This window comes from Amaranthus tricolor, chromosome 4 (assembly GCF_026212465.1).
Source record: "Amaranthus tricolor cultivar Red isolate AtriRed21 chromosome 4, ASM2621246v1, whole genome shotgun sequence".
Classification (NCBI taxonomy): domain Eukaryota; kingdom Viridiplantae; phylum Streptophyta; class Magnoliopsida; order Caryophyllales; family Amaranthaceae; genus Amaranthus; species Amaranthus tricolor.
The window spans coordinates 15,608,107-15,620,863 of NC_080050.1; the positions used below are offsets into that span (position 1 = coordinate 15,608,107).

A 12,757-nucleotide genomic window follows, 5' to 3' on the forward strand; every position below is an offset into this window, starting at 1 on the left:
GTTGTTCCTGAGAAGGTTGATAATGAAGATAAGATAATTCAGATGAGTGAAGATTTGAACAGCAGATCAGCTTGAAGTGTTAAAAAAAAGGATGGGCGTGGAAGCCTGAAGAAGTTATTAAAATGCGGTGAGGAGAAAGTTGTTCTTGATAAGGTCGAATTTGAAGCTGGTGAGGTTAGCAAAAGGTCTGTTGTAAGTTCAACTTCGTCTCGCAAAAGTGTTAGGAAGAAAAGATATATTGAAATTGTGAAGAGGAAGTTGTTAAAAGGAGGAGCAAAGTTTCTTTTTTCTGAAGTTGATGACGAAGCTATGATTGAAGTTGATGAAGGTACAAGGAATAAATCAGTAATAAAACCGAAAAAGGGCAAGCGTGGACGACCTAAGAAAGAATTGGGAGATGGAGCAAGTGCAGAGTCAAGAAAGAATGACAAGGATAAGCTGAAGGGATGCTAGAAAAAAATAAAGTTTCAGTTAGTACTGCTCCTGTCAGTAATCCTCATGGAGTACCCAAGGAACTTAGCGATGAACTTAGCAATGAGCAATTCTCATGGAGTACCCGAGAAATTGTAGGTTATTTTATTAGATTTTATTTTTAGATCTGAAAATTGTTTTTATGTGTCAATTTGGTTATTTTTATTTTATTTACATATATGCTATATCTCAATGATGAGTAAACACACGAGGAGGTTGTTAAAAATGCCAGATGAAGTACGTGGAGAAATAGGGTCCTAATTTGTGGATACGCCTTCTATGATTGATGAGGATGGGAGGTAGCTTCCTAAACTTGATGACAATACTGCTGAATACATCCGTACTGGTCTTACTGTAAGTTATTCTTTACATCAATGGCACCCTTGGGGCTCATTGCCTGATGATGATCATTCATTGGTGAAGTCATCATTTAGATCATAATATTAGCTGATGATTTAATAACTACTTACAGCCTAGATGGAATGATCCGGATGTCAATCAGCACGTCAACAATGTTAAGTACATTGGCTGAATTCTTGAGATAACCATTCTCTATCCACAATTTGTGATGTATTTTTTATACGCGCTCCTAGGAAGTATTTTGTGCCAAGTTTCTTTATATATATAGATAACTTGATGCTATGTTCTTATTTATACTTGATGTTTTAACATCTTTTAATGTCCGGTTTCATTGATGTGTTACTTGATTAATCCGGTTGACATGTTTATTTGTAAAACAATGGAGCATTTTGAATAGGTTTAGTCACCGTTATATATTATTATTATGATTTTATTATGATTTTTCGCTTAATTTCACTGTTATATATTATTATGATTTTACTTGTGATGAGCTGATGGAATCCATAAAAGTACAGAACTTCAGATGTATGATTAGCAATCATGATCTTATCTCCTCTTACACCCACTTTTGATCAAATTATTGCTTAAAAACAATCATGATTCTTCCTTGACTTGCTGGTTTTGTCTTATTTTTACACACTCTGACTTTGTTTTACACCATATTTCGAAGCTTAGAATATTAGTTTTTGTCTTTCTTACATAATTGGTTTTCTTCTTTGACTTTGTATGTTAGGTTCGGTATCACATTGATTCAAGGAGATTTGTGACTTTTTCTATGTTGTGAGTAAGTAAGGGAGGCAAGAAAAGAAGGTAGAAGAGGTGCAGGTGGACGTTTGTGATTTTGTCTATGTCACGAGTAAGTAAAGGAGGCAAGAAAAGGTGGAAGAGGTGCAGGTGGACGTGGTGGTTGTGGCTATGGGCGTGGGCGAGGTCCGGGTGGAGCTAATCGAGACTTTACAACAATGATGATGCATTTGTCAATGACAATGGAGCTGCCATGGGACACAAGGAGGAAAGAGACAGACCAACTGAGAGGCGTGGAGGTTATGGTGGTCCTCATGGTGTTTATAGTGGAGGAAGACACTGAAGCTTTGGTAGTGGAGAAGTTGCTGATGAGGAATGCCCTCGGAGGATTTATGAACGCCGTAGTGGCACTAGGCGGGGGTGAGTTTTTTACAATTAAGCTTTACTGATTTCATGTTATTCGTTTCCCTTCAATTTCAGTTATTAATCATGATTATGTGATTCTTCGTATCGAGTAGGCGTGAACTTAAACGTGATGGTGCTGGTCGTGGAAATTGGGTCACTGCTACTGATGAGATTACTCAGTGAGTTTTAAATATTCTTTGGATATACCAATAATTGGCATAATCTTTCTGTTACATGCCCTTACCTTTTTGACTTCTTTAGGGTGACTGACGAACCTGTTGTGGAAAATGAAGCAGTTGTAGCAGCTGAGAAGCAAGCAGGAGCAGAGGAAATAGTTGATGTTGAGAAGGAGAACCCAAAAAAGGAGGTTGAAAAAGGGGAGCCAGAAGAAAAGGTGTGTTCACTTTTTCTTTAGTTATCCCAGGTTTTGCAAGCATTATAATGCTTGAGGCATGGAGAAGCTATTTCGTAGCGTAAGTGTTCTGTGCATAACACACACACAGATGAATTCCTTTCACGTGCTGGACTAATATTGTTTAAAGTGGGCTTAAGTGTTTCTATTTGCATTTTAACGCTACTTTTGCAAAGTCCTGAGATAATCACAGTGATGATGGCCAATTTCTGATACGTCTAATGAAACCTCCATTAAGGAAATATGTGTGGTACTCGTATATTCTTTGCAGGGCCTTCTATTTTCTAACTTCCATATCTTTCTTTTTCCGCTGTCCTTTCTTTTCTGCCTTGGGTTTCACTTCATGTTAGTTAATCGGGTTTAAGAATATGTGATCTCAATTAGTACTGCCATAGTTACTAATTATTCTCTCTTGTCGAATTCAAACGATTATCTGTTATTTTGTATGAATGGATTATTTCAAGTAATTGTTAATCCTAAGTCGTGACTTTTTCGGTTTGATTTTATGTTGGATTTCATAATCAATGGAAGTTACTTCTTTGATTTACTCGCATTTTTTGGTTTTAGGGTTTGTAATCGGTGATTGTAGAAAGAAATATAATTCGTAATTTTGCAGGTTGGGATAGGATGAGTTGTTATTCAAGTTCTGGTTGCAATAATCAACGATGTAGTCAATCTCAGAAGGTGTCAATTGGGATAGTTGTTGATTCAGTTGCGAAATCACGTCATGATTTTATCAAGGATGCATAAAATTATAATGCACAGCGAACAGTGAAGGCTTCTACTACTGTGAGCAAGTGTGCGAGTGAAGTTAAGGAGGGTTTGTTAGGGTTACTACTGCATCCTTTGGTGCTAAGTTGAAAAGGAAAAACTCTGATCACGCTTTAAACAATTATTCCTGTCCTTGCATTGTTTACCCTTTACAACGTTTTTACATTTTAATATTTTCATTTGCATTATTCTTGTGTTCTGGGTGAAGCAAGTGATAATAATAGGGTTTTATTTGATAGCTTATAGCTAGGAAAATGATAGATTTTCTAACTGTTTTGTCTGGGATGTTTGTACTATGGTTATTGTTGATGATATGATTCTTACTATTAATAAGAGTCACAAATTTCAAGCTGCAATTGGTGCCTTTGCCTAAGGTTTGTAATTAGTACTCATTTGTTTCAATGAGCTCATCAATTAGGTTTGAGAATCAAGCAATGTTTTGTGATAGGATTTTTCTTTCTATTGAATTGTTCGCTTTCTGTTGCTTTTTGTAGCTTAATTTGATGGGGATTTTTTTTGACAGTAGTAGTACTCCTAGAATTTTCTTGATCTGTGCATGCGAAGAGACATCAAACTTCTAAAGATGAACACGAAAATGACATTGCAAATATACAATTGGAATTGTTGATGGATGTGGCTATCAAGTACAAATAGAATGGTTTAGGCTTGAGTAAGTGTAAATTGTTTCCATAGGTATTCTCTTGTAATTTTTTTCAAACATCTTTTGTTGGGAGTGTCCATGACAAGTAATTTTTTTCAAACATCTTTTGTTGGAATTGCATTCTCTTGTAAGATTTTGATTTACAATCATCATTAGAATATAAATTTTACATAATAAATGTTGAGAAATTCAAGTGCTTTTGTTGAGATCTTTTAAAACAATAAATCACAAAAACAAGTACACTTTTGATGTTCATGAGATGATCTTTTGTGGCACCATTTTGAAAGGAAGGGGCAATCTTTTGCCAAATAAATTTGGGATATATAGTAGCATATGATAGTAGATAAGAATTAATGGAAGAAGAGGAGAATATAAGTAGATGATCATTGAAATTTATATTTTTAGCTGTTGATTGATAAAGATGAATAAAGTATAATCATTGTTATCGACAAGCTCTCAAGTTATTTTTTTAATTCATATAATCGACCTTATTTGTTGAGATCAAAGTTTTTACATTTTTATTATTGTGCTTTTAAAATTTACATCATTGAATAAGTATCAGATTTACGTTGGTATTATAACATTTACATTTACATTTGAATTGGTTGGTTTCTTGAACAACCTAGCTACGCTCTATGGCTAAACCTATAAAGCCTTCAATATATTTTCCATGCCTTACTTTGATGTTGTTGCACACTTCAAAATCTTGCATGTTTTTTTTCATTAGCTCCTAAAAATAATTAGGGTAGTCATTTCCGCTCTTGTTAAGCATTGATATGCCCCCGACATCAAGCCTCGATACAACATCACAATAAGAGTATACACAACATAGACTGATCAACCACTTCCCTTTCAAATAACAAAGCAACCCATCAACAATAATTGTCCACGTGCTCACGTTAAACAACACCAACTATCATCAACTAATTACAATTAAAATTATATCTCGTGTTAGTGTATCGACACCCCAACATACACTTGCAGCCCAAGTATCCTTCATACACACAAAAATTAAAAAAATTAAATCTCGTGTTAGTGTATCGAGGAATTCAATTCCATTGAGTAGCTCCGCTTCAAAGAACGAATTTTTTAATTCTTTTCTTTGTTATTTTGATATTAACATACAGAGGAATTGAATGAATTATATTAGGTAATACAATTTCAGTAATGGGTTTTAACTAAATGGAAGAATTACCATATTGAGGAGAATACAATTATTAATTGACAAAAAATACTTTTTTCCCATGATATATCGTATTACAGTAATTAATAAGTACTTTAAAGCTTATTTTTTCCCGATCGTTATTTTTTCATAAATCTAATTTATGCAAACTATTAACGTCAAACTCAACAGGGTAAATTGGAGGTTTCCTATATCTGATGATGAAAAGCTAATGATGAAGAACAATCCATGTAAGTTTTATCTCTCCATATACTCATCTTTTTCTCTGCTTTTTTAAGAATTATCTAAATTCTCTCAAATTCATATTGTTTCAACTAAAATGTTCAATCATTTTGTTCCGATCTCAAAATTTGTTAATGGGATTGCTTTAATTTTTTGTGGGTTTTTGACGTTTGTACTTGGTGAAGTATTTCACATGAGCGTTTATCTTTTAATTAATTATTTAATCATTTGTTGTTTGAATTTTATCTTTGTGTGTTAGTGAAACAAATTATTGAGTTTAATTTATGCATTTAACTATGATGGTGGGTGAAAAGTTAAAGAAGTTGAATAGTGTTAGAATGGCAAGAAATACCTTTTTCTCCCAATGAGAAGAATACAACTATAAATTGACAAAAAAAAATACTTTTTTCCATGATATATCATATCAAATTACAATAGTTAATAAGTAATTTAAAACTTATTTTAATTCTCACAATCGTTATTTTTTCATAAAATTTAACATATGCAAACTACTATTGTCAAATTCAACAGTGTAACTTGGGGGTACGCGTGCGTAGCACGCAGGCCCCCAACTGGTATAATTAAAAAATCATAACATTTTATTATTGATTGTCATTAACTTGCTCTCACTGATGGGGTTTTGGGGGGGGGGGGGCGGGGGGCGGGGGGCGGTAGACTGCATATAATTAAACAAGGTGTTTTTTTATATTTAGGCCTATTTAGTAATTAATACTGAATATTGATAATAGTAATAGAAAATTAGTATAATTTTGATAGAAATATCTCTTTACAAATTTAATGATTATGTTTATTCACTTATTTAACAATCTTATATGTTTATATAAAATTTATTCTTATGTATTACTATTTGAAAACATAGTATTAGGTGGTAATAAATAGTTGTTAACAAGAAAACATTTTATGATAAAACTTTCCTTACCCTGGGAAATAAATAATACATATGAGGAAAATTTCTATTGCAAATCATTTTCATTACCATTAATTAATATCAATAACCAAACAAATCGTTATTATTTTTAAACATAAATGTTGCGTGGTTGAGGAAGTTCAAAATATATGGCTTTCCTTGAAAACCTTGATGAGTCGTTTATGAAAGCAAGATTCCAATATTCATAATATTTATCTGAAAACTTCATAGTTCAAAGTGTTTGATACTCAACATGTACTATTTCTTTGCAATGAAGCTCAACAGATCCAATCAATCCATTTTTAATAAAAGTACATCATTTGTTTTGAGAGTTTCTATGAAGTATAAATTTTTATATATTTCAATACCAAACGATATTTAGCTTACTATTCTACCCACCTTACAGCTCAATAGGTTGCATCTCTTTGTCATCCTCTCGCTTCTTCATGGAGATACACTTATACCTTCTTGCACAAATCACATAAAACCCGAGATTTAGGGTAGTTAATGCAGCCGAGAGGAAGAAAAACCGGTCTAAATGCCCATCGTTCAAATTGGGAGGTACCCAACCAGGCCTTCCATTCTTGGTTGTGAAATGCATTACAACTGACAAAATAAAGCTGCATAAGTAACTTCCCATGGCTGAAGAGGACATCGATAATCCAAGACCAAGACTCTTTAGACTATCTGGTGTTTGTGAAGAGAAGAACTCCCATTGCGCGACATACACAAATGCCTCAGCTATACCAACAAGAACATACTGTGGAGTTTGCCAAAATATGCTTAATGGACTTATATCTTCCCCACTTAATACAGCATATTTCCTCCTTTGTTGTTCTAGTAACCCCGCTATTATTATTGCTACCACTGCGATTGATAGTCCGATACCAATCCTTTGTAACTCGCTCGGAGGCTTTGGCTTCTTTTTTGTGAGCTTTACATAGACCGGGACTATCAGCTTGTCATACAAGATTATAAAGGCGGATGTGCTTATTATGTCGAAGGCTGTCATACTTGCCGGGGGGAAGTGGAAAGCTCCTATGGTGGTGTTCATTGTGGCTCCTTGCTCGATAAATAGAGACATCATTTGGATGAAAACTACTGAGGATAGTATTGTGCATAGCCATATGGGTAATAGTCTTAAGATGCATTTTACTTCTTCGACTTGAGTGACAGTGCATAGTCTCCATGGGTTCGTTGGGGATGTCTTTTCCGATGCAAAGGTTGTGTCAAGTGGTGTGATGATTGCTGCTCTATCGAGAAATCTGTTGTGTAGAAACAATAGTTAAGACGCTTTTTACTAAAACTAGTTAAACAATCAACTGAAATCTTAGTTGATTCGTTTTAATGTAAATTTTGTTAGCATTACTTACTTGAAGCCATTCGAGTGGGGTAATTTTCGAGCACCATGAATCTCACTATCTTTTCCTTGAAATTCATAAAGGCCTAGACCATGTTGAGGAACCTCAAGGTTCATTTTCCTAAAGGAAGCCATAATAACTTGCAAGAACCTAGAGATGGGATTACCACTAGGCTTAAAATGCCTATATCTCATGGTTCCACAAAACAGAAAAATCAGAGCAAGAATTGCACAAGCAGTAGAAATCCAATAACCAAGCACCCAATCTCCCATAGTTTGAATGTAAACCAAAATTGTTTCTCCAATTAAAGAGCCCATGTTTAAGGCTACATAGAAGTAGCTAAAAAACGAGGTTTTGGATCGACTTTCTTCAGGATCTTGTTCGTCGAATTGATCTGCTCCGAAAGTAGCAAGTGCAGGTTCAGATGCACCATTACCCAGGGCAACTAAGTAGATTGATATGAAGAATATAACGGTCTCGGATTTCGAGTGAGGATCACATTGTTGTTCTAGTGTTCCACAACCACCAGGTTTTAATAGGAAATGTTGGGTTGTGAAAGAACTTGCAATTAAACCCTGCATAGATTGTAAACACCACTTAACTTCAAGTTTTCTAACTTCTAGTCAAGTGATAAATTGTTTCCATGTCAATGTTAATCTGTTAATAGTTCATACTTTGGCATATGATCACACTAAAACAAGTACTCGTCTCATTAGCTTCTTATTCTTACTTTGATCATATTCATTTTGTGAATATCTTATTTATTGCTTGGCTTAATAAATATTGTACGAGGTGAAGTTATGACGGTTTGGGGTGAACGATAGTGGTGGTAGAGTTGGTAGGGAGGGATGGTGAATAGGGCTGATTTTTTTTTTTTTTTTTGTTCTTTTATATAGTTTTATTTTTAAATTTTTAATTAAATTTAAGAATTAATACAAACAAGAAAAGTGGCAATTAATAAAATTTCTTTGGTTTTCTTGTAAACATCGGCTATATCAAGTTACCTAAACTAGATAGTACTTTAAGAGAAAAATAAATAAAAGATCAATACAATAAATTTAATTTTTTGCGACATTGAATTTAATGGCATTAAAAAAATATCACTAATTTATATTTTTAGTGTCATATTTATTGGTTTTTTTTTAAGTTCTACTAAAATGATTTAACAACACTTTACTTGGTCTTTATTGGCATATGTATTTGTTACTATACTGTATAGTGGCATTCATGAGAAATGTCACTAGATCCTATATTGCAAAAAATTTAAGTGTGATTTTTTATTATGCTGCTAAAAGGTCTAATAAATATCACTACATCCTCTATATATACTATTAGAAATTTCAAATAGCAACATTTAAATTAAATGTCACTAAATATATCCTACTAAAAGCAAATTATATTGTAATGAATTAGATTTTTTCTTAGAAAAATGGATGATTCAAAGCCATTGTATACAACACTATTACATGACTTACCTAAACATGATTAAGTAAAGGAACGTAATTTTATTTCCCAGTATCATAACAAAAACGATTTTTTAAACAGAGCCATTATTGTATTATTAAAAAGCACTACAAAGTAGAAAACAAAGATACTTAATACAATCAATTTGCTATACACTATCTGGACGCATGCGTATATATATGCATCACAATTACACGATGCACTAATATAAAAGTTTAAATATAATACTTTCTCCGTTCTTTTAAGTTCTTCCATCTTACTATAACGGATAGTTTCATAAGTTCTTTCACTTTAGAATACTTTCTATTTTTAGAAAGTTTTTATTCACTGTACCTCTTAAAACCCTATTTTCTTTTAATGTACCCCTTTTCTTTTATTTATAATTATTTTTCTCTGTCATACTTTCAATATAATCATTACTTCACACTACTATTTAATTAAAATAATACCCACTACAATCAAAGATTTTCTTTTTCTTAATATGTGTGAAAAACAAGTGGAAGAATTTAAAAGAATGGAGGGAGTATTAATATACCTGCAAGTAAATGGTCCATTTTTGATAATAAAAATATTAATTTATCAACAAAATGATACTCTGTATCAGAAGTAAAATTGCTTTATAAGCATAGGAATTTAAAAAATTAAAGCAAAAAATAAATAAATAAATAAACTCACAATGGTAAGAACAGCTTGAAAGATTAAGCAAGTGAGAAATCTGCCCAAATAAGAATCACTGAGAAAAGCACCAATCAATGAAAAAAGATAAACAGATCCCATCCACATGCTGAAGGTGTTTGCTGCCTCTGCATTTGTCTGTCTTAATACTGTTTTTGAGAACAACACTAAGTTCACTTCCACTCCCACAAATGCTAGTGTTGCTAACACTTCATTACCTATTTTTTAACAATTCTAAATTGTTAATACCATGTATTATAATAAAACATTAATGATAATAAAAATAAATGCTAAATGTGGCCTTTGAAATAGTAATAAAAAAAATCTGGAATACATATTATCTAAGACACTTCTCAGTAGTTCTTTCTTTGTTATTCAAGTATTAAAACATAGATATACGCCCATATAAACAAACGCTCATGAGTTCGTGTCGTTGGTTTGGGCATGCCCCAACCACCACCAGTGAGCTCATGTGTATATATTCACATAAGAAAAGAGTTGACTGTATACAAACTTAATGTAAAAATAATGTGCAATTCCTTAAAATAAAAGCTAGATGCATAGAGTCTCCATATAAAAAAATTTAGACTAGTAGATATCTTTACCTATAAGAACACTAATTTGAAAAACAATTTTTAATGAACACTAAAGAGGAAATTTCTATCGTCTTAGCTTTCTAAGACTATTTTAACAAATTATTTGTATAATTTTGATATTAGTATACTAAATATAAGTGATTATAATTATGTCTTAAGATCTCAATAGAAAGGAGTTGTTTCATAAGAGCCCTTTTTCATGATATGTGTAAATTGTATAATTTTCCATTAAAATTCCCTAAATAAAACTTTATTTTTATCATAGTAATTAATGTTGACCAATTAATTGTTTTCAATGTTAAACCCCAAAATCTCAATGTCTATCTTTTAAATCATGTTAATAGTGGGAGTATAGGGCTTCCGCATGATAATAAAATAAATTGTATAAAAGTACTAGATTAGCCATCAACAGGATGGAAGTGTCCATTAATTATAATTATTATGAGTTAATTGAATTCAAAGTGAAATTGTCCCCATACCACTAAACAACATAATAATATGATTATGGACTAAACAATTTGCATATATAATCGATATTAATTATATATAGCGCATGTTGAAATTATGATGATCTATTGACAACTAAATAAGGTACATAGGGTCCATGAGACCAACCAAAAAGGTGCTACTTAATTATTTCTCCTATGTTTATGAGTTAAATTCGGGTTTCATTTTTAGGCATTATATTTTCAATATCTTAGAATACCATAAATATAATGAAAATTGTAAAATAAAATTATGAATTAAATCAAATTATACATAGAGTTTAAAAGTTGGGTTCAAATTAGATTGTTAATCGAGTTCATTAATTGGTCTTTAACTCTTTATGTTATAATTTTTGGGAAGCTACTTGGATAAGTTGTAATTTTGATAACGTTTTATTATTCAGTTTAGTTGCAAGTCATTAATCAATTCAAAATAAGTCTAGTTCCAATTGAAACAAGTAACGTCTCTTACAAATAAAAATTTGTAAATAAATCTAATTGATATAGTTCTCCCCTTATCTGACCCTGAACAATAATTAATCAAAAAAATAATTAGCTCAATATGATAACACATTGTTCGTAATAAACAAATATGTAAGTAACTACTACGTAATAAACGTTATTGTTTACAAACTTATTAAGATTAAATCATTGAATTTAATATGAAAGTCTAATATTACAGCTTATTGAGCAAGAACATATTAAGTATACTCAGTAAAGATGGAAGTAGTCAAGTGGGTAATAATTTATATCAAAGTTTCTAATTTGGTTAATAATTGAACTTTAGTTATATGAACAATTAGGATCATAAAAATGCAAATATATATATATATATATATATATATATATATATATATATATATATATATATATATATATATATATATATATATGCATTTTTATGATCCTAATTGTTCATATATATATATATATAAAGAGTAAAAAAGAATATAGTTTGTCGGGATTATAGCATAAGGGAATGATTATCTTCAGATTCACTTTAATTTTCAGAATCTCCCACGTAAATTTTTTCTACTTCATACTCATGCATTTGACTCTTCTTTTTTTTCATAATTCAGATTTTACGGTTTATCCTTTTAACTCACTTTATAAATTATACTCTAAACTTATTATTTACATTTCTAAAACTTTTAAATTAGATTTACATTTAACAAATTTTAATTTTTTTAAATTTTATGGTCAATTGAAAATACATAAAGTGAGTAAATAGTTTGAACCATTGATGAAAAAGTACCAATTGATAACATAATTCCTCTATTTGGTCAAAGGATATGAAAAAAGTTTATCCTCTTCGATGTTGGTGCCAAATCTTGTCGTTCGCATACAAAAGCATGATTATTATGAACTTAGCAGGTCACCGAAAGAAAATATAAAAAAAAAATAAAAACCTTGATTCAATAAGTACAAAGAGACAAGTGAATTTGATTCAGTTAATTCCTCCTACAATATAATAAATTAAAATAAAATGACTGAAAACAATACTTTATATTTTCTTAAATATTTAAAATTCTATATTACATTTATTATCAACAATCAACTGAAAACAATTACTTAATTAATTTTATCATATTAACACTGGTAATAACATTGACATTTGACCCGCTTCTCAATCCCAACCTAAGTATAATCGATTTATTGACATTAGCCTAATGAAATTGTGTAGCATTGGAACTAGTGAATTTGGTCCACCAAAATTATGGAAAAGTCTAAATTTATCTTCTTTTTTTTTTTATCTATGTTTGAAATATTAACTAATAAGAGAATTTAAAAGAATGTATCATTCTAAAAGTCAAAAAATATATTAATTTATAGTTGATTAATTTGACGTTATTCATTTACCACAAGTGTCCCATTTACCTTTTAATGTTATTTATCTTACTCTTAATTTGTATTTTATTATTAATTTATAAGTTAAAACATACTCAAGTAAGATCTTGTTTGATTCGTCTCAATACAATGATTATTCATATTAACTTTCCATAATTTATAATTATGCAC

General features: G+C 31.1%; 2 protein-coding genes across 2 annotated transcripts in view; one reads left to right on the forward strand and one right to left on the reverse strand.

The window, feature by feature from the left end:
• Positions 1 to 696: 696 nt before the first annotated feature.
• On the forward strand, positions 697 to 3,744 carry LOC130810777 (RGG repeats nuclear RNA binding protein A-like). Its single transcript, XM_057676905.1, has 8 exons — positions 697 to 708; positions 775 to 825; positions 1,698 to 1,999; positions 2,094 to 2,159; positions 2,242 to 2,374; positions 2,664 to 2,737; positions 3,498 to 3,537; positions 3,658 to 3,744. Exons 1-8 carry the CDS (start codon positions 697 to 699, stop codon positions 3,742 to 3,744), a joined length of 765 nt encoding a protein of 254 aa, XP_057532888.1.
• A 2,646-nt stretch (positions 3,745 to 6,390) lies between these two features.
• The window catches only part of LOC130811490 (protein NRT1/ PTR FAMILY 7.3-like), a 14,982-nt gene continuing 8,615 nt past the window's right edge, over positions 6,391 to 12,757 (reverse strand). The window contains exons 3-5 of the mRNA XM_057677813.1: positions 9,658 to 9,875; positions 7,531 to 8,093; positions 6,391 to 7,422 (exon numbers count right to left, since the gene is read on the reverse strand). Of these exons, the coding sequence (XP_057533796.1) occupies positions 6,558 to 7,422; positions 7,531 to 8,093; positions 9,658 to 9,875 (1,646 nt within the window). The 3' untranslated portion in view covers positions 6,391 to 6,557. The remainder of the gene's footprint in view (positions 7,423 to 7,530; positions 8,094 to 9,657; positions 9,876 to 12,757) is intronic.

What these genes read in the sequence shown, in the direction of transcription:
- LOC130810777 (XM_057676905.1), top strand. An exon ending in GTGGCACTAGGCGGGGGTGA is followed by an intron (nt 2,000 to 2,093) that starts GTTTTTTACAAT and finishes CGTATCGAGTAG; the next exon opens with GCGTGAACTTAAACGTGATG. An exon ending in AATTGGTGCCTTTGCCTAAG is followed by an intron (nt 3,538 to 3,657) that starts GTTTGTAATTAG and finishes TGCTTTTTGTAG; the next exon opens with CTTAATTTGATGGGGATTTT.